Raw genomic sequence first — 11,033 nt, forward strand, 5'->3', positions numbered from 1 at the left:
AAATTATTAGAGCTGACTAATTCATTTACCTCCGCCCCTCTAAAAACACTGGGGAATGGAGATTTTTTACAGTGGGATTTTCCTATCAGAACCGCGGTATAGCGTAACGCACGTTAAAGTAGGGTTACGACAAGAACTTGTGTCTCATTAGTGTAGTCTACACCGGAATAGATAGACATGATTAATGAAAACAGGGCCAATACAGTACCAAACATACCTAAGGGCCCCACACCTCCACCCGTTTCGCCGCTAACCAGAACATATATGTATATGTATATCTATACGATGTTTCAATATATATATTTTGATTGTTTTTAAAACATAATTTTGTTCACTTTTGAATCATTGATATTATTTCCTTTTCATATTAATCAATTTTGTTTTTTCGTTTTCTTGCTCTTTTTCTTGGCAGCACTGTCATTTGGATTGATCCCAGTTGCTGTACTCAGTTTCTTCTTAAGATCCAGAAGTCTTGCCACTTCAGCGTCAATCGTTGATTTCTCAGCATTATTAGCTTTTAACTGGCGTACAACGTCACCCTAAACACGTTTAACACAACATAAACCACAAAGCTATATATAGTAAATATGGCCGAAATATTTCGAGTTTACGCCCAAATATAAGTTTGGCTGAAATATCTCAAGTTTACGCCATTTCTATGCGATCATTGACAGTAACCTCCGTACACCTACCATCCAGGATAACGCGGAAAAGGGAATCGCCATGCATGCAAGGAAAATGTATACTTGCCTGTTTAGCAACGTCAACTTCAAGAGCCTTGATTTCCTCTTCTGTCGGCTTTCCCTGAAAGGAAAAATATCTTAGTACTGCTCTACTGAATCTACTATGGCCCATATACGATACAATTTGTTGTATACGATTCCTTTCCTGGGGTAGGTGATCGAATAACCAAGCAAACAAAATACACTTTCCGTCACCAACGATATACGCAAATGTTCTCAGTTAAAAAACATCAAGCGATTTTGTGAGAACACAAAATGAACACAACTAATCGTCGATTTCGGTGTAAATGAGCCTCAAGCTATTTCATTTAGTCATTTCTTCTTTCTGGCACGCTGGCGATACAAGCGTCATAAAAGCAGGACTCATAAAAGCAGATGTCACACACACAAGAGATCTCGGACTATTACTAATCATAATTCGATAGGCGATACCTTATTTCGACTATTTTGTTGCCCAGAATAGATTTGTCGGAATTCCTCCATTTTGTTGCTATCCATTTTCTCAAACAGAGGCTTGGGCTGAAGAAATAAAACGAAAATTTTCATCATGATCTTTCTAAAAATTATACACGTCACTTCACTTCGTTACCTCGCCAATAACATGACCAGTTTCAAGATGAGGCACAAAGGAATCAACCACGACACAGTATTCGTCAGAAACCTATTTATCAACAAAGGCGTTTGGTTATTTATCATAGATATTTATCAAAATGCGGAGCTTTTGGCCGCGGGAGAAATTTCCGGGGTTGGTTCTCATACTGCCTGAATACTATATACCAACCCCACGTTTTGTCGGCTATACTAGATCGAAAAGGATCGCAGGATCGATACACGAGATTGTGACAAAAATAACAAAATACCTGCAGTTGTTTTCTGATCTCCGCGCTGATATCAGGCATGAAAGGATGAATGAGAATGGATAATAAACTTGTCAAGTTACAAGCCAGACCAATAACACTGCCAGACCTTGATCTGAAATCATTCAACAAAAACTTATCAAAACGGACACAAGTTTCCTCTTGGATAGCTGTATAATTTAGTCAATATTTTTAATCCAATCGTTCTCAAATCACACTCACATGTAATACTATATATAATATTAACCATTTTCTACCTTTCATCTTCATTCCCCTTGATCAATACCCAAGGTTTATTGGCTTGAATATATTGATTGCCAAGTTTGGAAATGTTAAGTACAACCTTTAAACCATCTCTCAATCTATGAAAAAACGATACACGGTTTTTTTTCTCGTAACACATGAATTAAGTCAAGCATGTTTGACAATGTGGAATGTTTGTAATGAGTCTCACACATATAGTTTAAAGGGCTAGATATAGAATAATAATAATTTATAGATAATTTATCGTTACATACTTGATGTGATCCATTAACTGTATATACTGTTTCAATTCGCGGTTGACTAAAGCAATCAATTTCTTGTCTTCATCATTTAATACTATACAAGGCAACGTCTTTTTAAAGTTGTTGTTCAAAAACACCAGAGCTCTGTTAGAAAAATGTTATGACAACAAATGAGGGGGAAGCTTGTCACAAATTATAACCGCACGAAATTGATTCTTGTGAAAAGTGATCCTTGCACAATAGTCAGTAAATTAGATCTCATTAAAGAACTAACCTATTAACGAAATTTCCCAAGTTGTTGAGTAATTCTGAGTTGTTTCTCATAGCAAATTCTGCCCAGGTAAATACACTGTCCTGAATAACAAGTGAGTGATGTTTCACTTAATGATACGGGCAATATCATCGAGACACAGTAATCATAACACACAAAGAAAATTCCGGAAGAATACTCTCTCAACTCTCAAAATCCCTCTTACTTGTGACTCGGGTCTAATTTGCAGCAAATAGAATCTCCAAATATCCGGAGGTATTCCTGTGTCCTTGGCGTCGTTTCCAAACACGCCAATGCCACGACTCTTGGAGAACTTCCCGTCTTCGTAATTCAAGTACTCTATACAGCACACAAAATTTAGCAACTGTGCGTATTAAGAACATGCTACACAGGGCAATTTCTTCTTGCAACTTGCAATGTAATTCTACTTCTAGGAGATGTGAATTAGTGAGGAGTCTGTAAGCGTAAGAAACGTCCATGGAGTGTGTTATGCAATAAAATATTTCGTAGTTGCCAAATATATATCTCTCATGCAAAAGTGAAATTGTATTGCCAGTTGCATGAAAAATTGCACCGTGTAACAAGGCCTTTAATTTACATGACCAAATTTAGAAATTCGGTTGGTGCTTCGCCTGGTAAAGCTGGTTGATAAAATACTGTGATACAACAATACTCAACTCACCCGTGGCATTTATACAGTTGAGCATTGTGTAAGGTTCCTTGGTTCCCAGTAATGTCGCTGGAAATACAACTGTATGAAATGGTACGTTATCCTTCGCCATGAACTGATATAAACTGACATTCCCTGGGTTCTTCCACCACTTTTCCCATTCGTTTGTGTAATTAGCTGTGATTGATAGATACCTGGGAAGTTAAAAAGTAAATTTAAAAAACTTCTTAGAAAATAATATGACGGAGAGTGACAGATATATAATGAGAAAGGATAATATTGGAAGGAAATACAGAGGACGCCAAGACGAAGTTCAGCACAGTTTTAAAAATGTCTTACCCAATCGGTGCATCAAACCAAACGTAAAATACTTTATCTGTAAAGCCTTCAAGGGGCACAGGTGTTCCCCACTTCAAATCACGTGTTATACAACGAGGTTTAAGTCCTTCTTGGAGCCAACTTTTAGTGATGTGTTGGGAATTCGCACTCCAGTTTCCTGCAATAGAGCATTATTATATTTGATTATGATAAAAAATCAACGTTTATATCAACGTCCAAACACCTTCACAGGTATGCAAAACATACAATTGTAGCCACATGTACGGAGGATGGCAGTTTTCTAACGGGGAGCTATGGTAAAGTTGGGACTATCAATTGCCATATATTATTGTATCTTAGAGCAGCCTCCACAACATACCTTCAGATGAGGCTTTATCCACCCATGACGTCAACTCAGGCTGTAACTGAAAATATAATGATACGATCACACAGATGTTTTATAAAGTGTTTCTACAGAACCATAACACATAATCAGATATGAAGTTCTTCGAGGCAAATTGTGAGAATTTGCCAAGAGTCAAGTGTTGTAAGTTTACTCTTCATTTTTAAAATTGAAATCAGCTGTATACAGGCGTAAGTTTGTATTTATTACAAACCTTTGTTAAGTCTAAGAAAAGGTGTCGGCTTTCCTTCACTGCTGGCGTTTTACTGCATATTTTACATCGAGGAGACTAAGGAAAAACGAGTGTATATATATAAAACAATACTCATAAAATTTGTTGTAAGGCATCCTATCATAAAGTAGGTACTTTTAATTCTGTCGCGTTGATAAGTTTTCCACAAGCATCGCACTGGTCTCCTCGGGCATCCTGTTAAAACATGGTGAAACAGTAAAATAAATCAGTTTAAATGAATGAGAAATGAAGGGATATGAAATGATTCGATAAGCCATGGTTCAATCGGTCAATCCCATCCACGTAGTGCTCTAAGAAATTAATATGCCATGCAATTGGTATTATGACATGCAACTGCAAAAAAAATTCTTACGTGAAAACCACAGAGAGGACATGTTCCTTCCACAAATCGGTCAGCTAAATATCTAAGATATGAAAAAGACAAAATGTTCTTGCACATCAAAATAAATTGTGCTTGGACTCAGGTTCCATTCTATATCTTATTTATTCATGGTAAATGAGTATTTTGATGAATTCTGAAAGATACTATAACAAAATTCTACTGATAACATTAAAGTTTGTCAAATTCCCGAATTGTCATACCTATTGCAGTTGGCACAGTGTAATTGTTCAATTGTATTTTCCAGTGTTAAGCCGTTGTGATAATTCTTCCAAAAAATATCTTGAGAAATTCTACATAAAATAGCGATTTGTGAATTAGAATCGGAGTTAAAACTATTAAATTCAAGTCGAAATTTGGTGGCTGAGACGATAAATAATTTCTCAAAAGTGAAATAAGACAAGCTATAAATAAATGTTAGTAAATAAGTACTTGCAACCACAGTTAGTGAAGTAAGACTAACTTTGTCTGTTCCTCAGTTGTCGTTCTTCCGAAGTAATCAAACTGAATATTAAACCAATCATAAACTTCGCTGTGGATTTTGAAATATTTTGAACAAATCTCCCTCGGTGTAACACCCTCTTCCAACGCCTACACGCGATAGATAAACGACATTATAACAAATTTCATTTCAAGGTCGCTTTATATAGTAAAGTTTTAGGTTTAGAAAAAATGTACTGAAAAATACTGAAGGTCTGAAACTGAAAAGTGTCATTGAACCAGATGTCCACATAAATGAATTCTTTGGAACGAATAAACAGGCTAAGGAAAAGTTTATCCCGTTTACCGGGCTGTCTCACTGACCGAGCCAGCCCGGCTCCCATATAAACAGCCCCAAAATGTAATGTGATGTACTGTTAGGATTACAACGGGTAAGGGGGGATTTTCACATTGAATCCTCCAATGTAATTCACCAACTTACTTTAGTTTCTGATGCTGTTCCATATTCATCAGTACCACAAATGTACAAAATATTATATTGTCGTATTCGACAAAATCTACCGTAAGAAAGCATACAAGACGGTGAATCAGTGAAATTTCATATATACTTCTTAAATGATTCTCGGTATATTATCGAACACAAATTGACCGATCCACATGACTGGTGATGAATATGTGGTCTTCAAGGGTACCAGAAAATGATGAGGAACATGGGTCTTTCGCCATAAGAAAAAAAAAATTAAATCACCTTGCAAAAACATCAGCACTGAGAACACAACCAATAACGTTTCCTAAGTGAGGAACATTGTTGACGTAGGGAAGAGCTGAAGTGATAAGTATGTTCTTCTCATCATCTTTAGGTAAGCTATAAAACACGGGAAACAATACAATGCAGTTACTTAAGTCTCGCTCACGAGGCGTAGTAATGATGATGCTAAGACAAAGCAACTCTCCGTAGTTACGCCCGAAATTAGTTTAAACGTAACTGCCTAATATTTAATTATATATTTATGTTAGCTAAAATATGAAATGAGTGTTTTGAACGAAAGTGTACACTCACATTGGATGTTCAATGGCGCGTCTTTTCGGTACTTTTTGAGTATTCCAAGCAGCAATAGAATCAGCGACCTCCTGAGCATCAACACGGCTTTTTTGATATGAAATCTGAATGGATAGAAGATGAAAAGGTAAAGAAATTACAGTTACAGTAACAACATTAACATCGTATCAATTCCTTTACTGGTAGGAAAAAAATAAATTGCAAAAAGTGTTTATAGGATTTATGTGAAGTTATGTAGTTTTGTAGTAATTCACACATTGGTATATATGGATGAGTGTTACAACATACCTCATCTGACTCAGCACTGTCCCCTGAAGCTATAGAAATTTGGAAAGCTTTTTTGCACATGATACCGTATGGAAAATTTCATCATAAAGAAAAGGAAAGTTCTCTGATTGAAATATTAATTTATTGGAAGCTTTTGGCTATCAGTCTTATAGCCTGCAATGGTTATGAACAACAAATTACCAAAGCTAAAGACAAACCAACCTTCACTCTTGTTTAAATCTTTTTGTGTTACCAAAACCTGATTCACTAACTGGTAGGCAACAAGTGCATCCTTCAAAATGTAAGATAAATATCATCACTTATGTGGGTTTTTGTACAATCTATATTCTAAAATTACATATGGCCATATGGCAGCACATTTTTAAACATGGAGATTAGATTGCTGGGAGTTAGATATGCTTAGCTGAATAAGTGAACTGCATGCATATGCCTGTAGTACATGTGAAAATAACGTAAATTAGTGTACAAAGTACATATCAGTTATGTGTTAATAACATAAGTTATAAAAGATAGCAGTTATGTGTAAATAAATATTTGTTATTTTCCTGGGTAATGCCAAAAGACAGGAGGTTATCTGTTATCTGGCGACCATAAGAAAATATTTTTATTTTGGCTTCATATTGACTCACAATGGTACAGTATAGTTAAACCATTGAAAGCTTCGATAGAGCCTCCACAGAACTAATTCAATAATAGACTTCGTGTTGTGCATTGCTACATCTATTTGTTTTTTAACAAGGCAATGAATCGAACCTAACCTATTGTCCTTTTACCCACTAATCACTATCAGGAAGTAAAGAGACAGAAAGTTTAACAACATACAATTTTCTAATTTCTTAGAGCACACATTACATGTATATCAACAATCACCTTGAATATTCCTGGCCCTTTGCCTTCTGTGACCGCATGGGAAATGGAGGAAAACTCATTCTTTTTCATCAGATCATTGAACCAAGCCATTACTTTTGAATACTTTGTGTTCAGATCAAGGGCTATATGGAAAGCAAATTAGACTTCACTATATGGTGTTGAGTTTACCACAAGCCAGAATGTTTGACCAACAGGGAGAAGAGATAGAAGAATGTACTCGAGCATATGCATAGTAGATTTCAGGCAATTTGTCTTTTTCGACCCATGTGTACGGTTTGTACGGTTTTTGGTTACGGTTTGTTAGACATATGTACAGTTTATGTTGGTTGAAAGTGGCAATTACATACCCCTCTTATGGTTATCCTGAGCGAGTAATGGGTATAGTGTCCCCCAAACAATTATATCCGTTAGAGATACTTCACTCTAAATAGAGAATTGATAACATGCAAATCATCTGCAACATGTGGCTAACTAAAAATTCTCATAGAATGTACTCACTCCAAGAATATATTTTCCCTCAGGTTCTAATGCTGACTCAAGGTAGGAGAGACACTGTGTGACTAAGCTGGCATCAGTGCCTTTGCCAGAGGAAAATGAGGATGCCAAAAAAGAAAATACTGATGGCTAAATAACACAAACAGACTACAGTGTATGTATGTTACACCACAACAAGAAAAATCTTGAAGTAAAAGTCCAAATTTAGTGGTAATCTAGGTTAATGTGTGTAGTTCATATGACTATATGAACCCACTGGGAATCAGACAAAATATCAAAATGATAGGAAACCTGTAAGTGAAGAACATCCCACTCTAGCCAATGATCTTCAGTTGACAAGTTATTTAAATCTGATGCGAACTTTTTGCTAGGTCCACTGCTTAACAAATATCTACCAAAAAAATTAAATATCTTCATATACTATAGCATATCTTCATATACTATGCAAGAGCTGAATAGCACCCTGTAAATATTGCACAAACCAAATATGTCAATCCTAAAGAGTATTATTTATCAAAAATAACATACCGGCAGATGGCATTTGGACTAAAGATGTGACGAGTTTCTTCAACTTCTAAAAATGGCAGCTATATATGTATAAAGAAGTATACTTAAAGGGTATAAAATAGGAATATGGTATAAAACAATCACTGCATGTATAAGTGTAGGTACCTTAGGTTCCTTGAGAAAAGGGAATCTTTTGACAGCTTCTACAAAAAATCAGAACATGATCCTAAGTTTGAAGTCCAACACCACTCTGCTTTTTAACATTTTTTAATTTTTTGGCAAAGCCAATAAAGCTTTAGTCTCTTGGGGATGGGAATTAAAGCCCATAAAACAAAATTTACTGCAGACAAGGAACAAATATTAGAAAAATAAATAAATAAATGCATTAATAAATAAATGTATTGAATGTTCATGAGTCACATGAATAATAAAAGCATTGAATGTTCATGAGAAACAGTGCTAATACAGTATTATGCTTGTTCTGTTAGCATAATAAAACATTATTTCTGGATATACATACATACAAACATACAATAACATGCATACCATTGTCGTTTTGCACGTGTTGTACACTGACGCCCGTACCAGCCAATTGATCAGCTACCAATATTCGTAAAGTAAATGGATTAAATTTATCTGTATAAAGCTTCATCGAGAGGCAGCGGCGAAATGCTAACTGTACAGGTTTTGACTTACAAAAGGTGGTTGAAGTAACGTTGCTGAAAGATCTAAATATTACAAACATAAATTCATATTTGATGATTCATAGTTTTCAAGGATATTTTGATTGAACAGGAAGAGGGCGTAGAAGGGTGAAATAGGTAGGGAAACGGATATTGAAGGATGGTAAAGGGTAATCTTAGGGTAATATGGGATTTTAAGTTCCAACTTCCAAATTAAAATTTAGGCGGGAAAACATGAAATTTAGTTAATTTACAAAAGAATGAAAAGAAATTATGCTTTGGAACGAAGGAATAACGATGGTTCTTGACCAGTGGCAGTGACTGCCTTTTTAGAGCCAAAGAATTGTTATTTAGGCATTGAAATATGTGTGAAAGTGAGGACAATAACTCTCAGGAGAACTGGAGAAAGCCAGCGAGAAGTATAAAACTTGTCGTAAAGAAACGAACGAGCAAACGAGAGGGTATAAAATCATCGAGAATATTACAGTCACGAAATTCAAACACCGAACAAGAACCCCAGCTAGCAGGGCAGGTGAAAAGGCAAAATCCATTTGGTTGCTCAGCAAGCAAGAAACCAAATATCGATAGATCTTCCGAGAATGATGAAAGTTTTGGGGTATTCGATGCTTTGGAACAAGGTTCATCTAGAACAAGTACAACCTCAGACGAAACACAAACACTCATAAATAATAAGCTTCATGATGTACGTTTATCTGAGGTCGAAAGCCACAATTTATTGAATAGAAATTCTGAAGACTCAGATAAAGATAATCATATAAAGCGTTTATCTGGAAGGAATCTGCCTGTTGATTGGAGTTTAAAAACCAGAGTTCGGTTTACATCTTCTCGCTCTTTTAACTGGTGTTCTAAAATACTCAGAAAACAGGAAGCTAATGGCTTGTGTGGTTTCGTACAATGTAAAAGCCAAAACACAGATGAAGATTCCTCATGTTTTCAACAAAATATTATGTACTGGATGCACCCTGCATTGCCTTGGCTATCCCTTTTTCCTCGGCTAACATCTGACACAAAGTTGACAAGCAAAGTACCAAATGTTGCTGAAAATCAAGATATTGCAAATGCATTGCAAGCCAGCTGGTGCCAATCTTTCCGTTCCTTGTTTAATCTTCTATGGTGTGGTCAATGTGACTATTTCTACCTATGTTCGGCATCGTTTACCGTATTATTCAGAGCAAAAATGATTGGAGGTTTGGCTTCAACATCAGCCTATATCACCCCAACAACAAAGGGAATTCGAGAAGGTTTTGATAAGGAAGGTATGACAAATTCATTAAGATAAAGCCACATACAAATGATACAATATGCCTATTTTGTCTCATGACAATAATCCATAAAAGTATTATTTCATTGGTGTAATGATAACTCATAGCTAAACTATAAACTGTTCTAATCAAATCTTACCCTTATTCTTTGATAGCCGATATAAAAGTTAATTTTAAATTATTAGGTATTTCCTACACCTTACCTCTTTTGGATGCAAGCACATCAAAAAATGATAGTGATGATGAAAAAAATCCCTTAGTAAAAGATGATGATGATGATGACACAGTTTGGTTAGAAAGCATGGGCGTGGCTAAGGAAACACTTCCACAGTTAAAGCAAAGTAAAATTAACCAGCAACGAGCAAGGCTAAGAAACATTGATCATCACAGTTCATCCCTTGCTGTAGTAAATGGCAGTCATACTCAGGCATTATTCAACTATTTATTGAATAATAAAACAGTGATAGCAAAGACAGGATCCCATGCTGGCATCCCACCAACTCTATTGGCACCTGTTGCATTTGATGGTGCTGCTTTACAATCACTTTTTGCGAAACAAAACATGTTTAAACAAGGCAAGAATTTAGAAAAGGTAAAATTTGCCAATCAATATACTATATCACCAAATGGTATTGTGTCGATTACAGGGTCAAAAGATGCTTTATAAAATGCTGAAAATTGACTGTTTTTTTCTGTAGACATATAGTCTGGACATCACAGGTCCTGTTTTGCCTGGAAATTTGTTTAAACTTTGTAAACTCTTTGAGACAACTCAGCAACGTCAGTTTTCTGCTGTGATGAAGAACCTTCAAGTTACTGCAGCATTTAATGTTTTACCAAATGACATGCAAGATGAGGAAAGAATTGATGATGATGACCACTTCCTCACACAACCATCAAATTTGGGTGGAACAAACTTAGCATCCATCAACTGTGATAATTTTCTTTATTCATGGGAAACAAACAAATGATTACCTTTGCATAATTTGCATAAATGTTATATACA

At 35.7% G+C, this 11,033-nt stretch overlaps 2 protein-coding genes and 1 non-coding gene across 4 annotated transcripts; 1 reads left to right on the top strand and 2 right to left on the bottom strand.

Moving 5' to 3' along the window:
• Nucleotides 1–270: 270 nt before the first annotated feature.
• Nucleotides 271–8,858, bottom strand: LOC114518004 (methionine--tRNA ligase, cytoplasmic-like). 2 transcript variants are annotated; one of them, XM_028537888.1, is made up of 30 exons: nt 8,758–8,858; nt 8,608–8,661; nt 8,227–8,264; nt 8,083–8,141; nt 7,846–7,945; nt 7,558–7,683; nt 7,407–7,482; nt 7,060–7,181; nt 6,391–6,460; nt 6,190–6,218; nt 5,902–6,005; nt 5,590–5,706; nt 5,323–5,398; nt 4,864–4,991; nt 4,604–4,693; nt 4,374–4,425; nt 4,136–4,195; nt 3,983–4,057; nt 3,745–3,790; nt 3,387–3,543; nt 3,060–3,241; nt 2,583–2,716; nt 2,381–2,460; nt 2,119–2,250; nt 1,858–1,962; nt 1,604–1,715; nt 1,333–1,404; nt 1,176–1,262; nt 751–804; nt 271–539 (listed from the first exon to the last, which is right to left on the bottom strand). In XM_028537888.1, the coding sequence occupies exons 1-30, from the start codon at nt 8,804–8,806 to the stop codon at nt 372–374; spliced, it is 2,754 nt and encodes a 917-aa protein (XP_028393689.1). In that variant the 5' UTR covers nt 8,807–8,858; the 3' UTR covers nt 271–371. The 2 variants fall into 2 exon arrangements, with proteins under 2 accessions (XP_028393689.1, XP_028393679.1); XM_028537878.1 differs by having other exon boundaries at nt 8,608–8,858.
• LOC114523350 lies at nt 6,722–6,865 on the bottom strand. Its single transcript, XR_003687016.1, has one exon. It is a non-coding gene; the product is annotated as a small nucleolar RNA SNORA16B/SNORA16A family (small nucleolar RNA).
• A 176-nt stretch (nt 8,859–9,034) lies between the features above and the next one.
• LOC114519138 (protein downstream neighbor of Son-like) lies at nt 9,035–11,033 on the top strand. Its single transcript, XM_028539215.1, has 3 exons — nt 9,035–10,021; nt 10,213–10,619; nt 10,726–11,033. The coding sequence occupies exons 1-3, from the start codon at nt 9,109–9,111 to the stop codon at nt 10,996–10,998; spliced, it is 1,593 nt and encodes a 530-aa protein (XP_028395016.1). The 5' UTR covers nt 9,035–9,108; the 3' UTR covers nt 10,999–11,033.

The sequence above is a fragment of the Dendronephthya gigantea genome, unplaced genomic scaffold (assembly GCF_004324835.1).
Source record: "Dendronephthya gigantea isolate DGI-Jeju-01 unplaced genomic scaffold, DenGig_1.0 000000F, whole genome shotgun sequence".
Classification (NCBI taxonomy): Eukaryota; Metazoa; Cnidaria; class Anthozoa; order Malacalcyonacea; family Nephtheidae; genus Dendronephthya; species Dendronephthya gigantea.

What these genes read in the sequence shown, in the direction of transcription:
- LOC114518004 (XM_028537878.1), bottom strand. Translation starts at nt 8,806, where the DNA reads ATGTTTGTAATATTTAGATCTTTCAGCAACGTTACTTCAACCACCTTT. An exon ending in ACAGTGCTGAGTCAGATGAG is followed by an intron (nt 6,006 to 6,189) that starts GTATGTTGTAAC and finishes CTATCCATTCAG; the next exon opens with ATTTCATATCAAAAAAGCCG. An exon ending in CGCGCCATTGAACATCCAAT is followed by an intron (nt 5,707 to 5,901) that starts GTGAGTGTACAC and finishes CGTGTTTTATAG; the next exon opens with CTTACCTAAAGATGATGAGA.
- LOC114519138 (XM_028539215.1), top strand. Translation starts at nt 9,109, where the DNA reads ATGTGTGAAAGTGAGGACAATAACTCTCAGGAGAACTGGAGAAAGCCA. An exon ending in AGAAGGTTTTGATAAGGAAG is followed by an intron (nt 10,022 to 10,212) that starts GTATGACAAATT and finishes TTAAATTATTAG; the next exon opens with GTATTTCCTACACCTTACCT. An exon ending in AAGGCAAGAATTTAGAAAAG is followed by an intron (nt 10,620 to 10,725) that starts GTAAAATTTGCC and finishes TTTTTTCTGTAG; the next exon opens with ACATATAGTCTGGACATCAC.